At 54.2% G+C, this 20,018-nt stretch overlaps 7 protein-coding genes across 7 annotated transcripts; 3 read left to right on the top strand and 4 right to left on the bottom strand.

The window, feature by feature from the left end:
* Positions 1-72: 72 nt before the first annotated feature.
* Positions 73-1,128, top strand: BGZ61DRAFT_538141 (uncharacterized protein; the record flags this gene model as incomplete). Its single annotated transcript, XM_046254622.1, has 1 exon — positions 73-1,128. One exon carries the CDS (start codon positions 73-75, stop codon positions 1,126-1,128), a length of 1,056 nt encoding a protein of 351 aa, XP_046097898.1.
* Positions 1,129-1,430: 302 nt separating this feature from the next.
* On the bottom strand, positions 1,431-3,403 carry BGZ61DRAFT_461357 (uncharacterized protein). Its single transcript, XM_046247148.1, has one exon. It carries the CDS (start codon positions 3,210-3,212, stop codon positions 1,737-1,739), a length of 1,476 nt encoding a protein of 491 aa, XP_046097897.1. The 5' UTR covers positions 3,213-3,403; the 3' UTR covers positions 1,431-1,736.
* A 1,173-nt stretch (positions 3,404-4,576) lies between these two features.
* On the top strand, positions 4,577-6,004 carry BGZ61DRAFT_461356 (uncharacterized protein). The gene is made up of 4 exons (XM_046247147.1): positions 4,577-4,708; positions 4,793-4,845; positions 4,897-5,065; positions 5,121-6,004. Exons 1-4 carry the CDS (start codon positions 4,674-4,676, stop codon positions 5,752-5,754), a joined length of 891 nt encoding a protein of 296 aa, XP_046097896.1. The 5' UTR covers positions 4,577-4,673; the 3' UTR covers positions 5,755-6,004.
* On the bottom strand, positions 5,945-8,056 carry BGZ61DRAFT_538138 (uncharacterized protein; the record flags this gene model as incomplete). Its single annotated transcript, XM_046254621.1, has 9 exons — positions 5,945-6,465; positions 6,510-6,765; positions 6,819-6,931; positions 6,979-7,097; positions 7,150-7,257; positions 7,333-7,437; positions 7,494-7,646; positions 7,696-7,800; positions 7,869-8,056. The coding sequence occupies 9 exons, from the start codon at positions 8,054-8,056 to the stop codon at positions 5,945-5,947; spliced, it is 1,668 nt and encodes a 555-aa protein (XP_046097895.1).
* Positions 8,057-9,407: 1,351 nt separating this feature from the next.
* BGZ61DRAFT_558656 (uncharacterized protein) lies at positions 9,408-10,173 on the bottom strand (the record flags this gene model as incomplete). Its single annotated transcript, XM_046255726.1, has 2 exons — positions 9,647-10,173; positions 9,408-9,596 (listed from the first exon to the last, which is right to left on the bottom strand). The coding sequence occupies exons 1-2, from the start codon at positions 10,117-10,119 to the stop codon at positions 9,410-9,412; spliced, it is 660 nt and encodes a 219-aa protein (XP_046097894.1). The 5' UTR covers positions 10,120-10,173.
* An 871-nt stretch (positions 10,174-11,044) lies between these two features.
* BGZ61DRAFT_592686 (N2227-like protein-domain-containing protein) lies at positions 11,045-12,642 on the top strand (the record flags this gene model as incomplete). Its single annotated transcript, XM_046256744.1, has 4 exons — positions 11,045-11,173; positions 11,246-11,515; positions 11,575-11,956; positions 12,012-12,642. 4 exons carry the CDS (start codon positions 11,045-11,047, stop codon positions 12,593-12,595), a joined length of 1,365 nt encoding a protein of 454 aa, XP_046097893.1. The 3' UTR covers positions 12,596-12,642.
* An 853-nt stretch (positions 12,643-13,495) lies between these two features.
* BGZ61DRAFT_461347 (peptidyl-prolyl cis-trans isomerase fkr-3) lies at positions 13,496-14,873 on the bottom strand. The gene is made up of 6 exons (XM_046247146.1): positions 14,606-14,873; positions 14,453-14,520; positions 14,321-14,381; positions 14,240-14,260; positions 14,013-14,054; positions 13,496-13,959 (listed from the first exon to the last, which is right to left on the bottom strand). Exons 1-6 carry the CDS (start codon positions 14,725-14,727, stop codon positions 13,932-13,934), a joined length of 342 nt encoding a protein of 113 aa, XP_046097892.1. The 5' UTR covers positions 14,728-14,873; the 3' UTR covers positions 13,496-13,931.
* Between the last annotated feature and the right edge of the window lie 5,145 nt (positions 14,874-20,018).

Raw genomic sequence — 20,018 nt, 5'->3', positions numbered from 1 at the left:
CCACTGCCACCTGGATACTGGACCCGCGATCGAAATCGAAGCAAACGAGAGCACACAACACAACACGTCACAATGGCGCCCCGATCGCTGTGGTCGTCCCTCCCCCTCCTCCTCCTCGCTCCCTCGCTCTCCCTCGCCGCTTCCAACGACTTCTCCTTCTACCCCAAAAACGCCCAGAGCTGCCTGTACAAAGCGGCCGACAGCGCCGCCTGCACCGGCGACACCAATGCCGCGCTCAACGAGTGCCTGTGCAGCAACACCAGCGGCTTCGTCACCGACACGGCCAAGTGCCTCGGCAGCGAGGACCCGGATGACGTTGATCAGGTGTACACGGACATGAGCGGCGCGTGTAATAACTCGAATACGCCCATGGGTCTGACTGAGGCCGAGTTCAAGGCGGCTGCTGCTCAGGGCGCGTCTTCCTCGGCGGATGCATCCTCGACGACGGCATCGGCAACCGAGTCTGCTACCCAGTCTACGACGGATGCGGCCACGACAACAGCGTCCGAATCGAAATACGTAACGACTACTTCGGGCGGCAAGACAGTCACCGTCATCGCGAGCCAGACCAGCACCAACGACAAGAACAAGGACGACAAGAACAGCGACGACAAGAACAGCGACGACAAGAAAAGCGGCCTCTCCACCCCCGTCACTATTGGAATCGGCGTCGGCGGCGCAGTCCTCGGCGCAGCCATCGTCGGCGCCATCGCCTTCTTCCTCCTGCGCCGCCGGCGAAAGGGCGGCGAGGAGTCGCACCCGATGCTCCCCACCGACCAGCAGCAGCTGCACCCGCAGGGCGTCCCGCCGCAGTACGCGCCGGGCATGGGCTACAGCGACAACAAGCCGGCGTGGACCCCGGGGGGCTACACGCCGAGCCCGGCGCCGAGCCAGGATCCCGGCCAGAAGAACTGGAACGCGCCGACGCAGTACCCCGCCGCTGGGTATCCCGCCCCGGGCGCGCCAGGGCTTCCGCCGCAGCAGGGTGTTGCGCCGGGGCATGTCTTTGAGATGGAGGGCACGGTGGCTACGGCGGCCGTGGAGATGCCGGGCTCGGTGGTGCATAGCGGGCAGCAGGGACACCAAGGATACCAAGGACACCCGGGCCAGCAACAAGGCTGGCAGTAAGAGTGCTTCAAGCCCTCTTCGGATATAATTGGACCTATTTAGATGTATTTGGGTGGCCAGCGTGATACGGGAACGAGAACGGGAACAGGAAACAGGACACACAGGAATGGCGGGGCGTCGAATGGTTTGGTCGGGACGGAGGCCGACAGCTCAAAAGGCGGCGCCTGGACGGAGTTTTTTATTATAATTTTTATTGATTTATACCTGGATGGGATCCTGGGTGTCGTCTATTGGGGGATGTACATAGATGGCGGGTACAATGCGTATATACCACGTTATTCAAGAACAAAGACCTAAAGAGCTCCCACAGACCTCGCTATTTTGGTTCGTCTTTTGGCAACACCGGCCACCTTCGCGCCCGTGCCGGTGGCGGATTGAGGCGGCGCCCCGATGCTCTGGCACTGGCTAGGTTCTGGATTAGCATGCGATAGTTCGAGGGAAACACGTCAGGTTCTGCTTTAGGTCGGACCTCAGCTGAGTTGGTCGCTGTGCCTCGTTTGCCTCTGGGGACAGCCAATTAAACCACGGTAGGATGATACCCCGGGCGGACTTGGCTGGGAACCGGAACGCCGTTGCATAGCGACCTGAAGCTGAGCTGTAGCTGTAAATCAGGCCAACCATATGTCCCCTACTTTGCTCTCATCCCATCTCTCCCCGTTCATAAGCCCGTGGATGTACGCCTCGCCAATCACCGCCCAATCGGACCCTCGCTCTCGCAGAACAATCGGCAGTCTCGCTCCCTTCAACAGGGCAATCTTGTCGCCTACTCGCGCAGCCTGGGGCACGATCCCAAACATGCCGTCGTCGCTCGCCCTCATCATCCTCCTCCCTTCCATCACTGACAACCGCTGGAAGAATGCGCTGGATTCAGGCCCGGGCAGGTTCCAGCCGCTGATGTGAAGTGCTGCCAGGAGCGCTTTTTGACCTCTGATGCCGGTTAGTTTACCTGCAGACTTCAGTAGTCTCAATCCACGAGTGACAATGTCTGCGTGTCCTGCAAAGGTCTTGACATCACTGAACTTAACTGTGTCTTTGTCGGCGCCGACACGTCCTGCCACCATCGTCTGCCGAAATGCCTCCTGGACCGACTCCCCTGTCGCAACGTAGGATTGCTTTATGCTGCTGCTGGTTGTAAGATTTGCAGTGTCCTTCATCGCCTCCCAGGTTTGGACGCTCTTGGAAACAGAGCCTCTAAAGTCCTCGAGCGAGGCACTGCTAAAAGGGCGTAAAAGACCTTCATAGGGTGAAGGGCTGTATATGTCGCGCGCATCCGGATGCATAGTATGCAGGGCCTCGACGCTCGTCACGATGAAGCCAGACACGCCGAGGGTGCGGTTTTCTGGGCCGAGCTTGACCGTGTAAGTGCTGCCGGGACCCGAGGCTGCGAACTGCGGGATGGCATCGCCGTTCTGTTCGGCAGGACTGTCGAGCTCCAGGCCCTGCAGCGACTGGATGAGGCGGGAGCAGTTGGTCCAGTCCGGAGCCCAGGTTGGCAGTGTGCGTAACCTCGTGTCTCTTCCACGCGGGACGCCGAGTAGGTCGAGCGTGCCGTCCTGCTCCATGATTGCGATGGCTATGTCTATGAACACCTTCTCTGGATTTGACCAGCCTCGATGACCAATCTGGATCGATTGAAGCGGCTCCAGCAACCCGAGTAAGCAGTATACCTTGTCCAACATGGCCTCGACGTCGTAATGCCTGCCCGCTAGCAAGAGAGGCAAGATCCTCGTATGCCTCTGGGTCGCATCCCGATATTGCGTCCTCGCGAGCTCCATAACCCGGGCGAACGTGGTGTCCTCACGGCATAGTGCAAAGTACTCCAAGTCTCTCGCCGCATGCAGCCCTCGCATCAACAAGTCCCAGGAAACTGGCCTGCTGGTGTCCTTGCCGCCGCCCTCGACCAGCAAGATGACAGTCGGCGAAACACAGACGTCATGAATAGACCACAGATCCTGGAACCACGGCCGTGTGAAGAGCGCCAGCCAGGTGCGCACGCAAGGGTCCCAGGGAGCGGGGATATTCAGCTTGGCAAAATCGCCTGGCTTGAGGTCCACGACGATGCGCTCGTCGCCTGCCGCGCGCATTCTATCGCGGGCGTCGATGATGTCCTCGGCGACGTGCAGACTCTGAGCGAGCCCATTGTCCCGCCCAAGCCAGACCAAGGTCGTCGCCGCGCCGCGAAAGATGTCGCGCCGTACGAGGACAAGCTCGTCCCGCTCGTCTGAAAACTCGGGGATGCAAATCTCGTCGGCCCAGAGCACGCGCACGCCGTCGCGGCTGCGGTGGTGCACGAGGGCCTCGGCGAGCTTGAGGCTGACGGTGAGCTTGCGGCCGTCGATGTACACGGGCTGGAAGGGCTGCGGGTAGTCGTTCTGCCACGACCACGCGTACGAGAGGGCGTCGTAGACGGGGTTCTCGGTGAGGCGGACATTGCGGAGCTTGCATTCGATGGGCGCCCAGAGCGAGGCCGAGGGCTGAAGCTCGATGAGGCGGATCCAGGGGCCTTCGGGTGTAGATGGCAGCGGGTGATGGAAGAATGTCGGCGTTGGCTCTGGCTTGACGAGGCTCTCGTAGTCAACGCTTCCTGAAGCGGGCTGCGAGTGTGATTTCCGCGCGGTATCGATTTGCTTGCGCTCTAGTTCTAGAGATTTAATCAGTTGCTCTAGGTTTCTGACCTCGCGGAACTGATCAACTGGGATGACGTTTTTCCCCAAGGTGATGGGCCTTGCCCCCACCAACTCCCTGGTGAGAGTCCACATGATTTGCATGGCGGTTGAGAGTCACCACCGCTTGATGGTAAAAGCGGGTTATGTGTCAAGGAGGTGGGTTTGGTAATAAGCAGGTTAATAATCTCTGGCAATACTGATGAAAGAGGATGGATTGTTGGCTTGGATGCTACCAAATCGTCCCATACATATTTGGCTTTCACAGGATTCTGTTGCAAGGAGCCAGGATGGTGGGTTGTAGGGGTCGTAGCAGGGGGTCCGCTCCAACGTACTAAATGGCAGACCGCCACGCTTCCCTTGTAAAATGAAGGCTCTTTCAATGTCTGCATCGTATTCAATTGTTGGGCTATTTCGTGCAGCTCGTGGTAATATATTCTCATAGGATTCGCCCTGCAGCGTCTCAATTACCACTTGGGTGAGAGGGAGCTGGTGTCCAACGCTATGGCCGTTTGGTGCTTAAGCCTGGAATTAGGCGATTCATCCTGCTCTGGCCTACAATGGACAATTTGAAGTCCTGTGTCGGTCACTCGTGATGATGGAGTTGTGACATGGTTGAGCATATCTGGTCGCACAGATCTGGTTGAAGGGACTATCACTTCTTCTTTGGGTGGCAGCTCAGAGGGAAGCTGCCGCCCATGTCTGAAAAGGGCTACAAGCGTCGGCATTTTCGGCGGCTAGGCCACATTTGCACATGCTTCTGTGTTCACTCGGACCCATCGTGTCTGAGTTGCAACGTCGAATTCACCAAAAACAACCGCCAGCGAGAATATTGCCACGCATTTACTACAAAGGACTGTCATCAACCACCGAATCGTTATTATGGCGCCCAATAAGACGTTTGTCCTCATTACCGGGTATGTTGCAGCGGGGCGTCAGCATGCAACAGCCAAGTGGCTGGTTAGGGATGAGATGCGACGCTGACACTCGAGCTACAATAGGTGCTCGCCCGGAGGCATTGGCCATGCGTTGGCGCTCGAGTTCCAGCGAAGAGGTGAGTTGCAGTGTGGTGTCACTTGTTGTCCGCGTTCTGATCCATCTATAGGCTGTCATGTCATTGCAACGGCGCGAAACACCAGCCTCATCGCCCACATGGAGGGTCCCAGCCTGAGTGTCCTGGAGCTGGACGTCACCAAGCCGGCCAGTATCGTCGAGTGCAAGGACAAAGTCGGCGCCATAACCGGTGGACGTCTTGATGTTCTCATCAACAATGCGTGAGTTCATCCCACTCAAAGCAGAGAACCTATGCTCATATCCTGATGATGCTAGTGGACGAACTCACACCATTCCCGCACTTGACATGGACCTCGATGATGTCCGCGCCACATACGAGGTCAATGTCTTTGGCCCCATGTCTACGGCTAAGACCTTTGCCCCTCTGCTCATACAAGCCCGCGGCCTCATCATCAACATTTCGTCCATTTCCTCCGTCGTCCCCTACCTTTTCGGCGCCATCTACTCCTCTACCAAGGGCGCCATCAACACCTACTCTCGCGCCCTACGCATGGAGTTGCGCCCTTTCGGCGTCCGCGTCATGGTCGCCATGACAGGTACTGTGCAGTCCAACATCGCGAGTCACTTCCACCGCACGCTGCCTGCCGGCTCGCTCTACATGCCCGTCAACGACATGTTCGAGCGCCGCTTGACATTTAGCCAGACCAGTGCCACGGTGCCGACTGAGGCCTACGCTCGCAAGATTGTAACTCAGGCTCTCAAGGGCGAGGGCTGGCTTGGTGGGTGGATTGGGGCCACGCCTGAGTGGTACTGGGCTGGTGGCATGTCGGGAATTGTGTGGTGCACGACGTTGTTGCCGAGGTGGGCGAGTGAGCGTTTCATAGCCATCTTCTTCAATATGGGAACTATGGCAAAAAGACTCCAGGCTGCGTGGGCCAAGAAGGACTAATAGATGGATTGGACGAATGGGAGGGAAATGGTCAAGAGTTGCGATGACAGGACAATGAGAAAAAGTGATGCGATTAATGCGAGATTACTTCAGGGCAGAATACATACGCCATTGTGTTGTTCCTTGTCAAGTTTCGCCAACGGTTTTAAATACGACATTCTCAATGTACCACAAGATCCTGATAGCATGCTTAAGCCCACTTTCCGAGCACACTCATGAGAATCATGCCGGAGAGCAATCCACACATGGCCAGTACCGTCGTCAGTGCATTTGCATCCGTCAACTCACCGCCGAGCATCCAGTCATGCGCCCACATCTCTACCAACCCAACCCAAATCAGGATACCAGCCGAGAGCGCATCCAGTGTACCAATGGCAATCAGCGTCTTGGGGTCGTTGCCGTTGAAGACGTCCAAAACACCGATGCCGATAGCCATGCCGATGGGCGTGACCAGCGCAAAGCCAGACGCCAGGAGGAGCTTCTTGGCCAGCGATACCGTGGATGGCTGGCTGCGGTCGACGGGCGGACCGATGGGGGCGTCGTGGGCGTGCATGTGGGCGTGGTCGGTGTGCGAAAAAGCGACGCCGCCGTGGCCGAGAGATGCGATACGCGTGCCCAGCGCGATGCCTTCGAAGAGCTGGTGGAAGATGATGACGATGGCGAGGGTGATGAAGAAGGAGTCACCGGCGACGACGAGGGTGATGCCAATAACTAACTTGTCAGTGTTGTGCTAAACGAGGAGGCAGACGACTTACGCAATGAGTGGAAGATGATACCAGTCTCCATGATGGTAATGTTGGCCATCTCAGCCGACGCAACAACCTTAGGAGACGAGTCGGACTCGTCAGTCTCACTCTTCTTCTTGGCTTGCCATCGAATAGCTCGCTGGACAATAAACTCAATCAGGAACGAGAGGAACAGACCAGCCATGATGATGGCCGAAGTTGTGGCCTCGTACTGGAGCTCCCCGAGGCATTCGTTGGTGAGCATCATGCTCGCGTGCGTGTACAGCTGTTGGCCGAGTTAGCGCGGTCTGAATGGGATATCGGAGACGGGGCGCGTACGTGGACGAACGCGGTCGAGATGATGACGCCGGTGCCGAATTGCTTGAGGACGATGAGGAATAGGTTGGACTTGACCGGCGTGAATGTCGCCATGAGGATGGGACCAAAGACACCTGCTGCGTGTTAGTGCGGACTTGCGGGTTGGTTCAGGGAAGCGTACCAATTGAACTCGCGGCAAGGACGACGAAAAGCATGCCGATTCGGATGGAGATGTTGTAGTCGCGGTCTTTTCGCTCGCAGGTGGCTGTAGATTCTTCGGAGTTTCCGCCGGTGCAGTGCCTGTGGGTGTTAGTACCAACGAGAGAAACACGAGATTGAAGGGGGCTTTTACTCGACGCCAGCGTGGAAGTGGCAGTGTTCCTCGTCGGGATCTGACTCTCCGGACTCGATGTCTTCGACTGCTATGATGCTGGCTTCGCCGTCGTCTGTGAAGCAGTAGCTGAGTTTGGTTAGCACGGGTTGAGAAGGGAAGACCGTTGAAGCATCCGCGGCGCTGTGCTGGTTTAAGACTTACATTTCGGTGTCGTGGCTGTGGCATCCTGTAAACTCGGCTGGCACGTCGCTGGTTACGGTAATGGTGGTCTGGACGTAGTATTCCGTCGAATCAGCCGTGCAGAGTCTAGGATTTATTAGTTGGACGGTCCACATGGCTAGTTGGACACGGAGATATCGTACACGGAGCTTGATTCCAGATGGCAATCAGTGACAGCAGTGATGGTGAGGCCGGTTGAAGTCCCTGTTTCTGAAGCCGTAGCAGAAGCGGCATCCGTGACGGTGGCGTCGGCGCCGACGATCTCGACCTCGCCGCCGCTGGGAGACATGCACCATCTAAGAACGAGTGAGAAGCTGTCTGCAAGGGAAAGAGTAGAAAACTCACGTCTCTGTGGAGTGGGCGTGGCAGTCAGTGTAGGACGATGGGAAGTCCTCAGTGGCTGTTGCGTCGGCGAGGATTCGGTACTCAGTCGCATCGGCTAGACAGTACCTGAGTTCACGGATTCTGATTAGCAAGAGCACAATAATATCACGGACGAAATATTTGGGTTCACTTACTGGACGGTTCCGTGAAGATGACAGTCTGTCAGCGAGGATAGCTCCTCACCGGAAGAACTCGCCGTCGTAGTGACCGAGTTTTCCTGTCTTCGCATCGGGTTCATCGAAGCAGAGACGATGCCCACGAACAGAAGAGCACCAACCACCATGACGGCGGGCCCGCTATAGCCGTGTCTAGTCCGACCCATGATTGTCCTGTATGTTACAGATGCCGAGCGTCGAGGGAGCATAGAACGAGCAGTCTAGGGAATCGCAGCTGAGAAAGGCTCGGCGGATACCAAGACGAGGCAGCAAGTGGTGAGCTCGCACTGATATGTAGGTTCTCAAAGACGGAATTTTTACTTGGCCGGCGTGGGGGCCTTGAGGGCATGACACAGCGGATTGCTCTGGTGCGGTTAGGCGTTCAACATCAAGGTCCTCACAGATGGAGTGCCAAGCTTCGGCGGGCTCCAGCGGAACGGGGCTTCTGCAAGACCGGACCTTTTGGGATGTGCTCTTGCAGGAAACACCAGGTGGAGAGGGATAGGGATGTGTAGACAGACGAGCGGCGGGGCGATGATATGTTCTGGTCCGGAAGTTGGTTTGGGAGGAGACGAGGTTCGTGGGCTATGACATGACTGGTGCAGAGTGGTTCCATGGCCGAGCAACTTGCCAGCATGATGATTCACTGATTACTCTACCGACATCAGGGTGCTCACAGTGTTTTCGGTCGTATTGGAGCGAGAGTGCATCAATATGTGTCACTTGTCAACTGCGGCTCCCTGGCAAAGCGAACACGGGAGACCCGATTCGACAGCAATACGGACGCCCCGCGGACGCATTACGTCGATGGCACTGCTCTATCCAGGCGACGCAACCGCTGGGGGCCATTCTCCACCGTATCCATGTTGTTTATGTGGTTTTCGTTGGCAGCGAGCAACACCATGGAGGAGTTGAGAACCCGGATGGATAGATGGATCACGGCGCCAAGCCGCACTGGGGACAAGGCCGAACCCCCCCCCCCCCCTTCGCGACCGGACCAGGGCGCCGGCGCATGGCTTGCATGCACGGCGGGTTTCTGGGATGAGGGAAATATTTTATTCGGTCTTTTTGGGCGTGGTTGCGTGTGTTTGGCCGGGGAGGCTGCTGGCTGGCGTGGGTGTTTGGCAGCTCTAATGCGTAAGCTTATTGGAAACCTAACTTAAAACTCTGAACTGACGGCTACTACTGGGTTTAGTAGGGTGTGTAGGGTTCGGGAACATTTGATCGAGATTTTTTACTTTATTTTAGAACATGGGGTGTGATAGTCATCATCATCTACAATGTTCAACAAGTGGTGTTGTAGAACTATGCACTGAATTAACCTGAAATAGTTCACCGTCTTCTTTAATTCTCTAACCATGACATCACTGACGTGAAGCCAGAAACCCACATGTATCCGGCTCAATTAAATAAAGCAATTGCCCTGCTGAATCGAAGTAATTATCCTGCATCTATCATTTTGCTCCATGTCCAATGGATCCAAGCCAGTACAAGTCCAGCCATTTCAGATCCCGAATCGTTTAGAGAGCCAGGACGGCAGCAGCAACCATGCCTAGAATGGGCACCATTTCCATACCGGCGGCGCCAGTGGCAGTGACAGCGTTGCCGCTGGCGGTGGGAGTAGAGTCACTGGCAGCGGCAGTAGAGTCGCTGGCAGCGGGGGTGGAATCGCTTCCGCCAGTGGTGGCGCGGGCGCCGTCGCAGTGCCTTTGGACGATGATTAGCAGTGATTATGGGATAGACTGAGGATGACTTACCAGTGGTCGCCGTGGGCCTCACACCCGTAGGACTCGGTAGGGCTGGCAGCAGCAGATCCGGTGCCGGTCTCATCGTCGTGGTCATCGTGGTCGTGAGCCTCAGTGGTGGTGGCAGCAACAGCCTGCGAGACGACGGTGCTCAGAGTAGCGCGAGCACCCTCGCAGTGGTAGTGGTCACCATGGGGCTCACAGCCATACGACTCGGTAGGAGAAGCAGCCAGCGTTCCGGTTCCGGAAGCGTCGGTGTGTTCATCCTCATCATGGTCATCCTCATCGTGGTCGTGCGCCTCGGTGGTGGCAGCCGCGGCCGCAGATGTCACGACGGTGCTGAGAGTCGCGCGGGCGCCCTCGCAGTGGTAGTGGTCGCCGTGAGGCTCGCAGCCGTAGGACTCGGTGGGCGAGGCGGCCAGAGTCTGGGCGAAGGTGGAGGGGAGGAGGCCCAGGAGGGCGACGGCGAAGGCAGCGGTCTTCATCTTGACAGTAGAGGAGGATGGATGACAACGAGTGACAGGTGAACAGAGTTGGTGATGTAAGATGCGATGCAAGTGTGGGAAGAGGGAGGGAAGAGGAGTGCGCGAGGTCTTTATACTCCATGCAGGCGCGAGCTGGTTAACAGGAGCTGCAGTCAATACTCAGCCAGTCACAATGTACATAGTAGCGCAGACGGACGCAGTGAATCACGGGTTCCCACATGCAGTTACGGCCGAGGAGTGAACGAACAGGCTAGCAAACGAGTTCTTCTGGGATGCACCTCTTCTGGGATCCTCCGGGACAACTGGGGAGGCCGGTCACCGGTGGGGGGCCAGTAAGGGAGACGATGGAGACGACGGAGACAAATAGAGGCGATCCAGACGAGGAGTCGTGCTACAGGCATGCAAGTATTCTGCTCATCCTGAACATCCCGGTTAAGCTGGTCAAGCCTGGTTAAGCATGACTGCAAGCATGGCGGGAAGCATGATTGACCACACCACCATTGGCTCCATACCATGCACACAAAGCGTGGGGTTCATTTAGCCTCGTACGAAAAGCTGCCCCAATAGAGAATTGCGAGTCGAGGTGAGAATCGTGAGGTGAGGCTTGGCGGATACTTGGCGTGGCCATCCGGGTCCTCGTCGAGGTCCCGCTCACCGAAACAGTGGGTTTGCGTGGCTGGTGGCAAAGGGATTTTTGTCATTCAGCCGAGTTTGCATCAGGTAAAATAATCGCCAAGACCTCCAAGTCCATCCAGGTTCGTCTGGTCTCTCGGTTTGCGGTTTCTCGTGTTGGTTCTGTTGTGACGAGTTGCGTCAGGCGGAATCACCAAAAGGCTCTTCCACTCTGGCGAATTACCAACCTAACCACGATTCAAGGCCCCGAAACAAGACTTCGGAAATGACTCGGATCTCTCGTCTCGCTGCCATGTTTTGGCCGCTCGTCTTCACCCCATTCTTGGCCATCTCAGCAGCCAGCGAAGCGGGTAGAATCCAGACTCTCTCACATGAGGGTGAACCAGACCTGGCCTCAATGGCTTTGGACGGGGAAGAGCTGGTTCGTCTTACTCACCACCCATCTCTCAAATCTTCATCATGATTTCCGAGTCACTTACCGGGAAACCAACAGACAGATCATCTCAACTCCCTGGTTGAGTTCCACGAAGTCATCGTCACCATTGAGCAAATTACTGGCGCCCCCACCACTACTCGTCATACACAAGAAAAGAGCAAATTGCTCAGCAGTCTTGCTAGACCTAGAGGCTCCTTGCCAACTAACCATCCGAGGCATCGTCTCCTCGATGCCCTCCATGGATTCACCAGATACCAAGAGCGCCAAAAGACAGAGCTCGATCGACTGAAAGGTCTCTACAAACATGTTTCGAAAGCTCAGAAATCGGTAAGAATGACCGCCTTATGAAGTAAAATCAGGTGTGGCTTTTTTAACGCTCAGGTCAGTTGCTAGAGCACCATGTCAAGTACTCCCAGAAGTTCAACCGCATCAACCACATTCTATCACAAAACCAGGCGCTCTGTGACCGTATCGTCGAAAATGCACTTAGATTCTACGAAATTGGAACTGAAGAGCTCCAAAAGCACATCAAAAACACCGAAAGTACTGGGAAGAAAGCAGACAAAATTGCAGTCTCGCAGTCCCTGAAACACATTGTGCGTGATTGGACAAAACCTGGAGCACATGAGCGAGATGGGCCTTTCCAATGTCTTCTGAAAACTTTGGAGCAAATGTTCCCGGGCCGAGATTCAACCTCGGCTCCTATCAAAGCACTCCTGCCAGGGGCTGGGTTGGGAAGACTTGGATACGATATTGCCAACCTCGGAGGTACGAAATACTATTCTGAGGAATCTTAGGGAGTTTCACTGACACAAACACTTAGGATTCGACGTTACACTCAACGAGTGGTCCATGTATATGAACGTGGCCTACCGTTTCCTGGAATCCCACCGAGCCCGGCACACCGAATCCCTCCACCCCTTCATCGACGGATGGTCGCACCACGCAACAGAAGCCGATATGCACCGGAAACTATCCTTCCCAGACGTGGACATCAACGCCAGCTCTGTGGTGATGGTAGAGGGCGACTTCACCACAGCCTTCCAAAACCAGGCGGGAAACTACGATGTCGTCGTGACGTACTTCTTCATCGACACGGCGCGGAATCTGATGAGCTACTTCGACACCATCAAGAAGGTGTTGAAACCAGGTGGTTACTGGATCAACCTAGGTCCGCTTCTATACGGCACAGGCCCGTTTGTTCAGCTGTCTCTGGAAGAGATTGTGTTGGTCACCGAGGCGATGGGATTTCAATACCTCGACACTGACGAATCATGTGGAGATTTGACGTTGCCCGATAGAAAGGTCAGGGGAATGGAGGGTATATACGGCTTTGATGATAGGGCTCTGACTAAGAGTGCGTATAATGCCCAATTTTGGGTCGCAAGGAGGTCCGAAAAGATATGAGGACTAAAGATATATGAGAGGTGTTTGATATGTAATACACACATGGCCAAAGTGATGAACTGCGTTGCTGATATTTTAACTATTTTCAGGCCACTTTAGCAGCAGGAAGGGACGGAAAACAACACCCAACTCATTAACTTACCCTAGGGGAAATGCACAGAGAGTCGTCGCACAGGCGTCTTGGCCGGTCAGCCCGAAGCTGCACCAGATGACGCGTATGAGGTCGGATCAATCTGCGGCTTATGTCTCCTGATAGGGAAGCATCTCATGAGATAGAATATCGCGTCAGTCGCAGGAAAGTTCGCTGGCAAGGCATCAATGGGGGCCTGCGGCAGCCCGATATCTGAGGGAGGTTGAAGACGGAGGTTGGACAGGGAATGTAGTGACGGCAAGAATAGACTCAAATAAATCTCTCAAAAATAAAGACAATCAATTAATAGACTTCCTAGCAGCCTCGAGCCCTTCCGGCCTCTCTGACTTCCAGGAAGAATCTCTGATGAATAAAAAGACGATGATTTTCCACAGTGACGGCACTGACCTCCCCTTTTAACCCCATCCGGGTCACCCTAGAGACATCCCCGCTAGCGACCAGTTAGCCCAAGCGTCCCTAACCGCCTGTCACACCACTAAGTAGTTAGTATCTTAATTGATACTTAATTCTACGGATGAAGTTGAAACCTGGGTACTGTCTGACACTTTACCGTGTGCTACTCTAACACATGATGATCATCATCATCACTCTATTGACACCATACGGGTATAAGGTCCCGTTAAGTCCTACGTTAGGTTAAGACGGTGTACTAGGCTGCTAAATAGAATATCTGGACCTAAGTAAGAGGGATCTAGATCTGGGCTATTGTGGCGGACGATAGTTAGCGATCGTGCTGTACAGCATCACTTGGTAGAAGGCTTGTGAGATAATATTTGCGGCCCCGAGGTCGAAATGAAGTAGGTATGACGTATAACGATAGTTGACTGGCTACTATAGGACCTATTTGATTGCGATTTACTTCTTAATACTTACGCAAACAAGAAATTCTCGCAAGAGACATGCTGGGTCGTCACAGACAAGGCCCGAAACGAGCTAATGTCTTCCCCATCGAGGAAAACGCAAGCAAGCACTAATTATTTCTTTATTAAACTATCCGTAGCCAATATTTTGGACACAAGAGCCAGATATCCCAAGGCCAAGTGCGGTGTTCGTACAGAGAATACCACAGTAGAGGCAGGGTCCAGCAGTCCGGATGGGGTCTTTGGCTCACATAGCTCCGGCATAACCCAGCATCATTGCAACATCTAGACCAAACAGTCGGAAATGATAGCGTTATTAATGCATTTAATCGATGCTAACTAGGACGACATCGCTACAACAAGTTAGCATCAGTCCATGGTGTCAGGTTCTACAGTGTATCCTTACAAGATCAGGTCGGCATGGGGGGGAATGACGCCGCCAGCACCGCTGCATAGAACTCGTCAGCACAGGGTCTCCCGAAATTCTTGATGAAGTATGTTGGCATTGGGAGATGTAATTTATCCGTCTCTCGTTTGGGCGGATGACAGGAACTTGGAGCGGGGTGGACCACGTTTCGAGGGTCGGACGATGTAATTGGCCGGGGAGCTGAGGAGAAGAAGTGGAGAGCTTACCGAGCACCGTAGCCGTAGTCGCTGGAGGGGGATCATTCGTTAGCAAAATATGGCATTTCGTGATTGTTATGGGAAGCATACCTGGTCATTTCAAGGGTGGCGTGCTCGCCAACCTGCATCTGGGGGACACCCTCATCCCAGCCTGGGGGAGAAGCGTGTTAGAATTGGAGTCTCGCTTGGAGCGGAGGGGAAGCTGGGGGTGAGATTAGGTACCCTTGATGACTTGGCCAACGCCGATAGCAGTCACAAAGTTGCCGGGGCGATCGAGAGAGGAGTCGAACCTGCGAGGGAGGCACATTAGTCAATCAATTGGTTTGGTGCCACCTGGTGGACGCGGAAGAGAGAAGAGCGGCGCGGAGAACATACTTCTTGCCCTTGCCGCCAGTGACAGGGTCCTTCAGGTAGCCAGTGTACTGCATGGACACGGTTTGGCCGACCTGGGGATTGGCGCCGTTGCCAGGCTTGGTAGTAGTCTTGACGACGCCCATGATGATTGACGGTAGTTTGGCGAGGTGGGGTAGATGAATATGTGGATGGAGGAGGAAGGATTGAAGGAGGGAGGGGAAGCTTCGGCGAGGAGGAGCAAGCTTTAATACAAACGGAGCCAAGCTGAGACAAAAAAACAGGACTTCCGTCTCGTTGGCTGGAAGTCTGTCCCTGCCAATCCTGGCTCGCCCTCTGGACACCAGATGGTAGAGGGCGGGGCAGCTGTGCGTATCCAAGGCGGGGGATTGGCGATGACGACAGAAGCGTCAATTAGCGAGGGGCTGGGATCCACAAGAGATGAGGGGCAAAGGAAGCTCGCGGAAGAAGCTCGACGTGATATTATTACGTGTGGTTGGGATTTGAGAGGGGCCAGCTGTTTCTAATGCGTACCATAAGCGCATGTAGGGATGGTAGCTTGAGACAAGACATGTAAATGGAAGCCAATAGTTGCACTACTTGGCAATTGCCCTAGTTGCCTACCGCTAGGTACCCATTTGATGGCTGGGCGTGGTACGTGATACCTCCCGGTTGCTCTAGGGGCAGCAACCGGGGATTTCTGGGTTTCCACATGATGTTGCGAACGTCTTTGTCAGACTAATTTACCGAAATTACGTGAAGGGCTTGGGGGAAGTTTATCCCGCTCCTCTACGCGTCGATTGAGTTGCGTGTTCGCATTGCATAGGAACTCATAAAAGTCCACAAGAAGAGACCCAAGGTAGCTTTTATTTTGAAAGCGGCGCTACCAATAATCTCACATGGGTTGTCGGGCATCTTAGGTACGCTACGGTCGTACTCAACGGCCACACTACTGGCTGCGGGACATCTGCAAGGCACGTGATGGGGCTGCCCGCGCATGACACGGGCGGATGAATTGTACGATGATGAGGAAACACGGTGCCGGGTAGGCGATTTCTAGCATATTGAAGTAAAAGAATAACCATAGAGGTTGACTGGACTGGGAAGAAACATTGGACAGCTGTGTGTGCACTCATTGCAACCCATGGCGGGATGGCGGGATGGGCCACCTGACCGCCCTTCCTCCTTGATCTTCCTAATCTCTGTTATCTAGCGGTTAAGGGAGTTATAAGCCATCGTGAAATGTAGTGGAAGTGAAAAGCATGCTTCATGCCGGCTGGCTTGCGGACGGTGTAGAAACGCTGTGGGTGGCGGTATCCACTGTAAATACTCCCAAGCTACAGTGCACTCTTCGCTGTAGTAGAAGCTTGGTTGGGCTGGCCATACTTGAGTTCAGCTCGAGAGTGCCCTGCTAACCCCTGAGTATGCATTGGCCCCACAGAGATGGATTGCCTTCCGACGGTGTACCTGGTCTCCTTCGTTCCTCGTCACTCTACGTTGACCAAAAAGGTGCCCTGGAGTGAGGAGTTCGCAACACCGACGAGTCTTCTCCTCGCCCTAACACCATGACATTGCTAGTGGCCCCATTCTTTACAATGGGCAGTCAACCCCTGCATGAAATAGATAAACCAGGGTCGTAGCGCTGGAGGCGCAGTGGTGGGCAGCCGACCTCCGCGATCAGCATGTTGGTGGCACAGCAATTCGAAGTGTTTGATGTACACAAGAGAAACTTCATTGGGATCCCAGCTTGATTTAAGCGAAGGCCGCTTTTCTATTAATATTAGCTTGTCTCATTTGGCTACAGCGTGCTCGGCCTGCGACGCGCCTGACATTTGCCAATGGGAGCACCAGATACACGCCGAAAGCCAGCGGTTTCATGGCCTGTCCGTGCCAACCAAACAGAGGACGAGAAAGACTGGGGCTATTCGGCTGGGCTAATAATTGACGTCCCCGAACCGCCCGCCAGCCAGCGGCCCGCTCACGGCCCGCTCGCCCGCCCGCAATGGTTTTTCTATTTTGCCTCCTCGACGATGCAGGGAAGCATTGTGCCTAGAATTATCCTGGTATCACTGGTCGATGCGACCAACATGCATACTTCCAAGCGCGCATGGACGAGATGCGAGGCCTCGTGGGTTCCCGCAGCAGTCCATTAATAGAGAGGTTTCGGTCCCTCCACCGCCTGGAGCGCAATTGTATCATTTAATTTTACACCCAACCCTCACCTCTGAAACCGTCAAGAGTACACGCAACAATTCGCTCTTGCCGACGCATCTACTGTAACACTAACCTACAGAAACATTATTCCTGCGCCGACTGTCGAATATTGGACCTGATTTTAGGCGGCATTCCGCCTTCGGGTACTAAAATGGCCGTTACGGGCACTCTCAAGTTCCTCCTCGTTGCTGTAACCTTCGCGGGATACGCAGCCGCGGATAATGGAGATGACTTCTCCAACAACTTATTGTCAGACCTAGGGCCGTGCGTCCGATTTTCTCATCCATTTTATTTTGAATCCTTTGCTGATCGTTTGCGCTAGGTTGCTGGCTCTCTTTGGTGAACAAGTCACGATGCAATTTATGAGCCAGTCTATGGGTTGGTCTGACAACGTCATACTAGCTATGGTCCCGATAGGCATAATCACCTCAATCATCAGCGCTATTCGAGTCGGTGGCCCTACATGGCTGAAGGCCATCATTGGAAGAGCTAGGGAAAACTTCGCAGCCGCTGAAGCGGAACTGATGTCATCAACCTCCAACGAAGTCTGTGAGCTGTGGAACGGCAACGATATCGTGAGATGCATGGGTACGGCTCCGATCGCAGAGTTTATTTGTTTGATTCCCGAGGAAATGGAAAGCGCCGGTAGCGATCTTAAAACTTCCCCAAAGATAATGGCATGCGACCTGGACCAGGCGCTGGCCAATGGGTATCTAAGGGACATTGGTTAGTGATTCTGGGTATCTTGCATCGGACCGCGCTTATCATTTTTCCAGATTCAAATGACCAGGACACCGATTCCAACCAAGTTTCGTCCAAATACCGCACCGAGTCCAAAGCCGAGAAAGGACAAGCATCAACCGAATCGTCACAACCCGAAATCATCATTGTGCGGAATACAACTGCTCACGCTCCGAATATCTCGCTCAACTCCCATAGCCAATTCGGGAGAACGGAAGTTCGAATAGTAGCGGTCATTGGAACGATTCTTCAGCTGGGAATCCTCATACTTGCAACGTTCGCCGCCTACTACCCGACGAAGAAGTTTTTCAAGGACGGAAAGCGTATCGCTCCTTACGCCTTTGTTTGTTTTGTTGTTGGGACAATTCTGCTAGTCCTTGGAGGATTGCTCTGTGCACACGTCGTGGAGACTAGCACAGACGAGAGAGTGTACCGGCCAGGGCTAGGAAGGAAAGCTCGCATTGTATGGCTGCAGAAAACCAATGCCGTGAGCGACCAAGTCTTTGACTCTTTCGCCCTGTTTCCTATCGATGATAGGACTGTCATTACGACGTCTCACCGAGCGAGCAAACTAATCGAAGGCCATAGCCTAGCCACGACAACTGTCATTGGCACCATGGTCAGTGTTTGCGGGTTCATCCTTCAATTCATTGGTTTCCGAGGAATGTCCTGGATTGTAACACTCACCCAACTTGGTGCAGTCCTTACCATGGCCGGTTTGAGAGCATGGGTTCGCCGTGGGCTTGCGAAGCCTCTGCGATGCAAGCGTCTCACGCCAGGCCTCGAGCTCGAGTGGTTTGCATCGACATTAAGGGACATCGACAGAGCTGGACTGGATGCTTCAAACGACAAGATTACATGTGACAATGACTGGAGAATCATGACCGGTGGCAGCCCTGCACATGAGAGATTACGTGAAGACAAGGAGCCCATGCAAGAGGACTCGAAGGCACACAGTGTCATGATGACGAGGAGGGACCTTGGTCAGCTCGCAGACTGGCGTGGCCCTGCATCTGCAGAGGCTGTCGCTCTTGCAAGGGCACTGGAAGTCACAATGGATGCTCTCTTCTCTGATTCTCCCGCTAGGAAGTTTATCTGGTCGCTGAAAGCCTTTTGCGGGGATATCCATTTCCGGTTGGAGCGGCAACAGACTGGAAACTGGAAAGCATATTCGGACGAGATCGAAGCAGCACTGTCATTGTGGCTATATTCCGTCAATGAACAGGAACACCGCCATAATAAACAACGGCTGGAAAGAGAGGAGATTCTGAAAAGGGCACGCAAAGACGACGCGTGGTTACGTGCCAAAGGATCACCGGCAAAACCCAGCCTGCGGCTTCTGGGACCGTCTGTGTCAGGCCTTCATCGAGACTTGCACTGGTGGATGCCCCGTGATACATCATCAAGAATCGTGGAGGTAGAGGAAGCCGAAGGAGGCCCGCTGGAGGTAGAGAACCACCGAGTCGTTGGCTACGGCATGGACCCTAGCGAGGACGAGGGCGACAGCGCTACACTCAAGGAACACAGGACCGACGAGGGCGGGTCTGATCCTGGCCTTGCATACCAACAGCTCAACAAACAAACCCGACAATACAATCGCCAGGAACTTGCAAAACTCAGTTTCGATCAAACCGATCTTAGCAAGGGACGAACAGGAGATAATTACTTGGCCATCGAGTCTTACAGTCCCCTTGAGTTGCTCTATGCCCAAGACATGTTCTCGGCTTTCATTTGGGCCGCAGCAAAGACACTGACCGATCCCATCGGTGGCGATGCCGACTTGCGACCTGACGAAACTAGTGGTACTAATACTTGGCAATTCTTCACACTTCGGAATGATAACTTGTCCAAGATGGCGCAGGATCTCCAAAACACTGGAATTGGAAGTCTCGAAGAAATCTACCTGAGCATCATCCCACCACTCAGTATGGAGCACAAACTTCCGCAAGCTGACGTTATCATTGAATCGGCACGACTCCAAGCTAAGCGACATGAGCAAGTTGGGCATTGGAAAGATGCTGGCGATGTATACTTATGGCTCTTCCGAACGGCAAAGACCTTTCCAGAAAACAGTCGCATTGTCGCTAGGGCTACAGCAGTCCTGCTTGAGTATCTAAGGCAAGTTGTCTTGTCCATCGACTCGGGGGAAGTTTACCATGAGGGTAACGAACTTCGGCAGCTCGAAGAGCTAAAGTTTGCTTTGCGAAAAGAGCTGAGAGATAATTTTCCGGAGACAGTATCGAATCTCATGCGCTTGTATGAGGAGCAGGACCGTGGCTGGAAGTGTGACGGCTTGCAGGACGATGGGCCGTCTGAAAAGACAAATGCAGAGTATCCAAAGGCGTTCAACTTCATGCTACTGCATAGCAACACTCGATACAATGACCCTATCACAGAAGCGGGGATCAGGTATATGGTGGAGGGTGGACAAAATGTGAATGTGAGGGACATCCACGATTGGACACCGCTCCATTATGCCGCA

This window comes from Ilyonectria robusta, assembly GCF_021365365.1.
Source record: "Ilyonectria robusta strain PMI_751 chromosome Unknown BGZ61scaffold_27, whole genome shotgun sequence".
In the NCBI taxonomy this organism is placed as follows: domain Eukaryota; kingdom Fungi; phylum Ascomycota; class Sordariomycetes; order Hypocreales; family Nectriaceae; genus Ilyonectria; species Ilyonectria robusta.
The sequence above is the reverse complement of the archived record's forward strand: the minus strand, read 5'-3'. Positions and strand labels throughout refer to the sequence as shown.

Bases quoted from the DNA above. Each gene is read 5' to 3' on its own strand.
- BGZ61DRAFT_461357 (XM_046247148.1), bottom strand. From the start codon at position 3,212: ATGCGCGCGGCAGGCGACGAGCGCATCGTCGTGGACCTCAAGCCAGGC.
- BGZ61DRAFT_461356 (XM_046247147.1), top strand. From the start codon at position 4,674: ATGGCGCCCAATAAGACGTTTGTCCTCATTACCGG. The intron at 4,709-4,792 runs GTATGTTGCAGC...GAGCTACAATAG, and splicing joins ACGTTTGTCCTCATTACCGG to GTGCTCGCCCGGAGGCATTG. The intron at 5,066-5,120 runs GTGAGTTCATCC...TGATGATGCTAG, and splicing joins GATGTTCTCATCAACAATGC to TGGACGAACTCACACCATTC.
- BGZ61DRAFT_461347 (XM_046247146.1), bottom strand. From the start codon at position 14,727: ATGGGCGTCGTCAAGACTACTACCAAGCCTGGCAACGGCGCCAATCCC. The intron at 14,261-14,320 runs GTATGCTTCCCA...ATCCCCCTCCAG, and splicing joins GCCACCCTTGAAATGACCAG to CGACTACGGCTACGGTGCTC. The intron at 13,960-14,012 runs GTAAGGATACAC...AACTTGTTGTAG, and splicing joins CCCCATGCCGACCTGATCTT to CGATGTCGTCCTAGTTAGCA.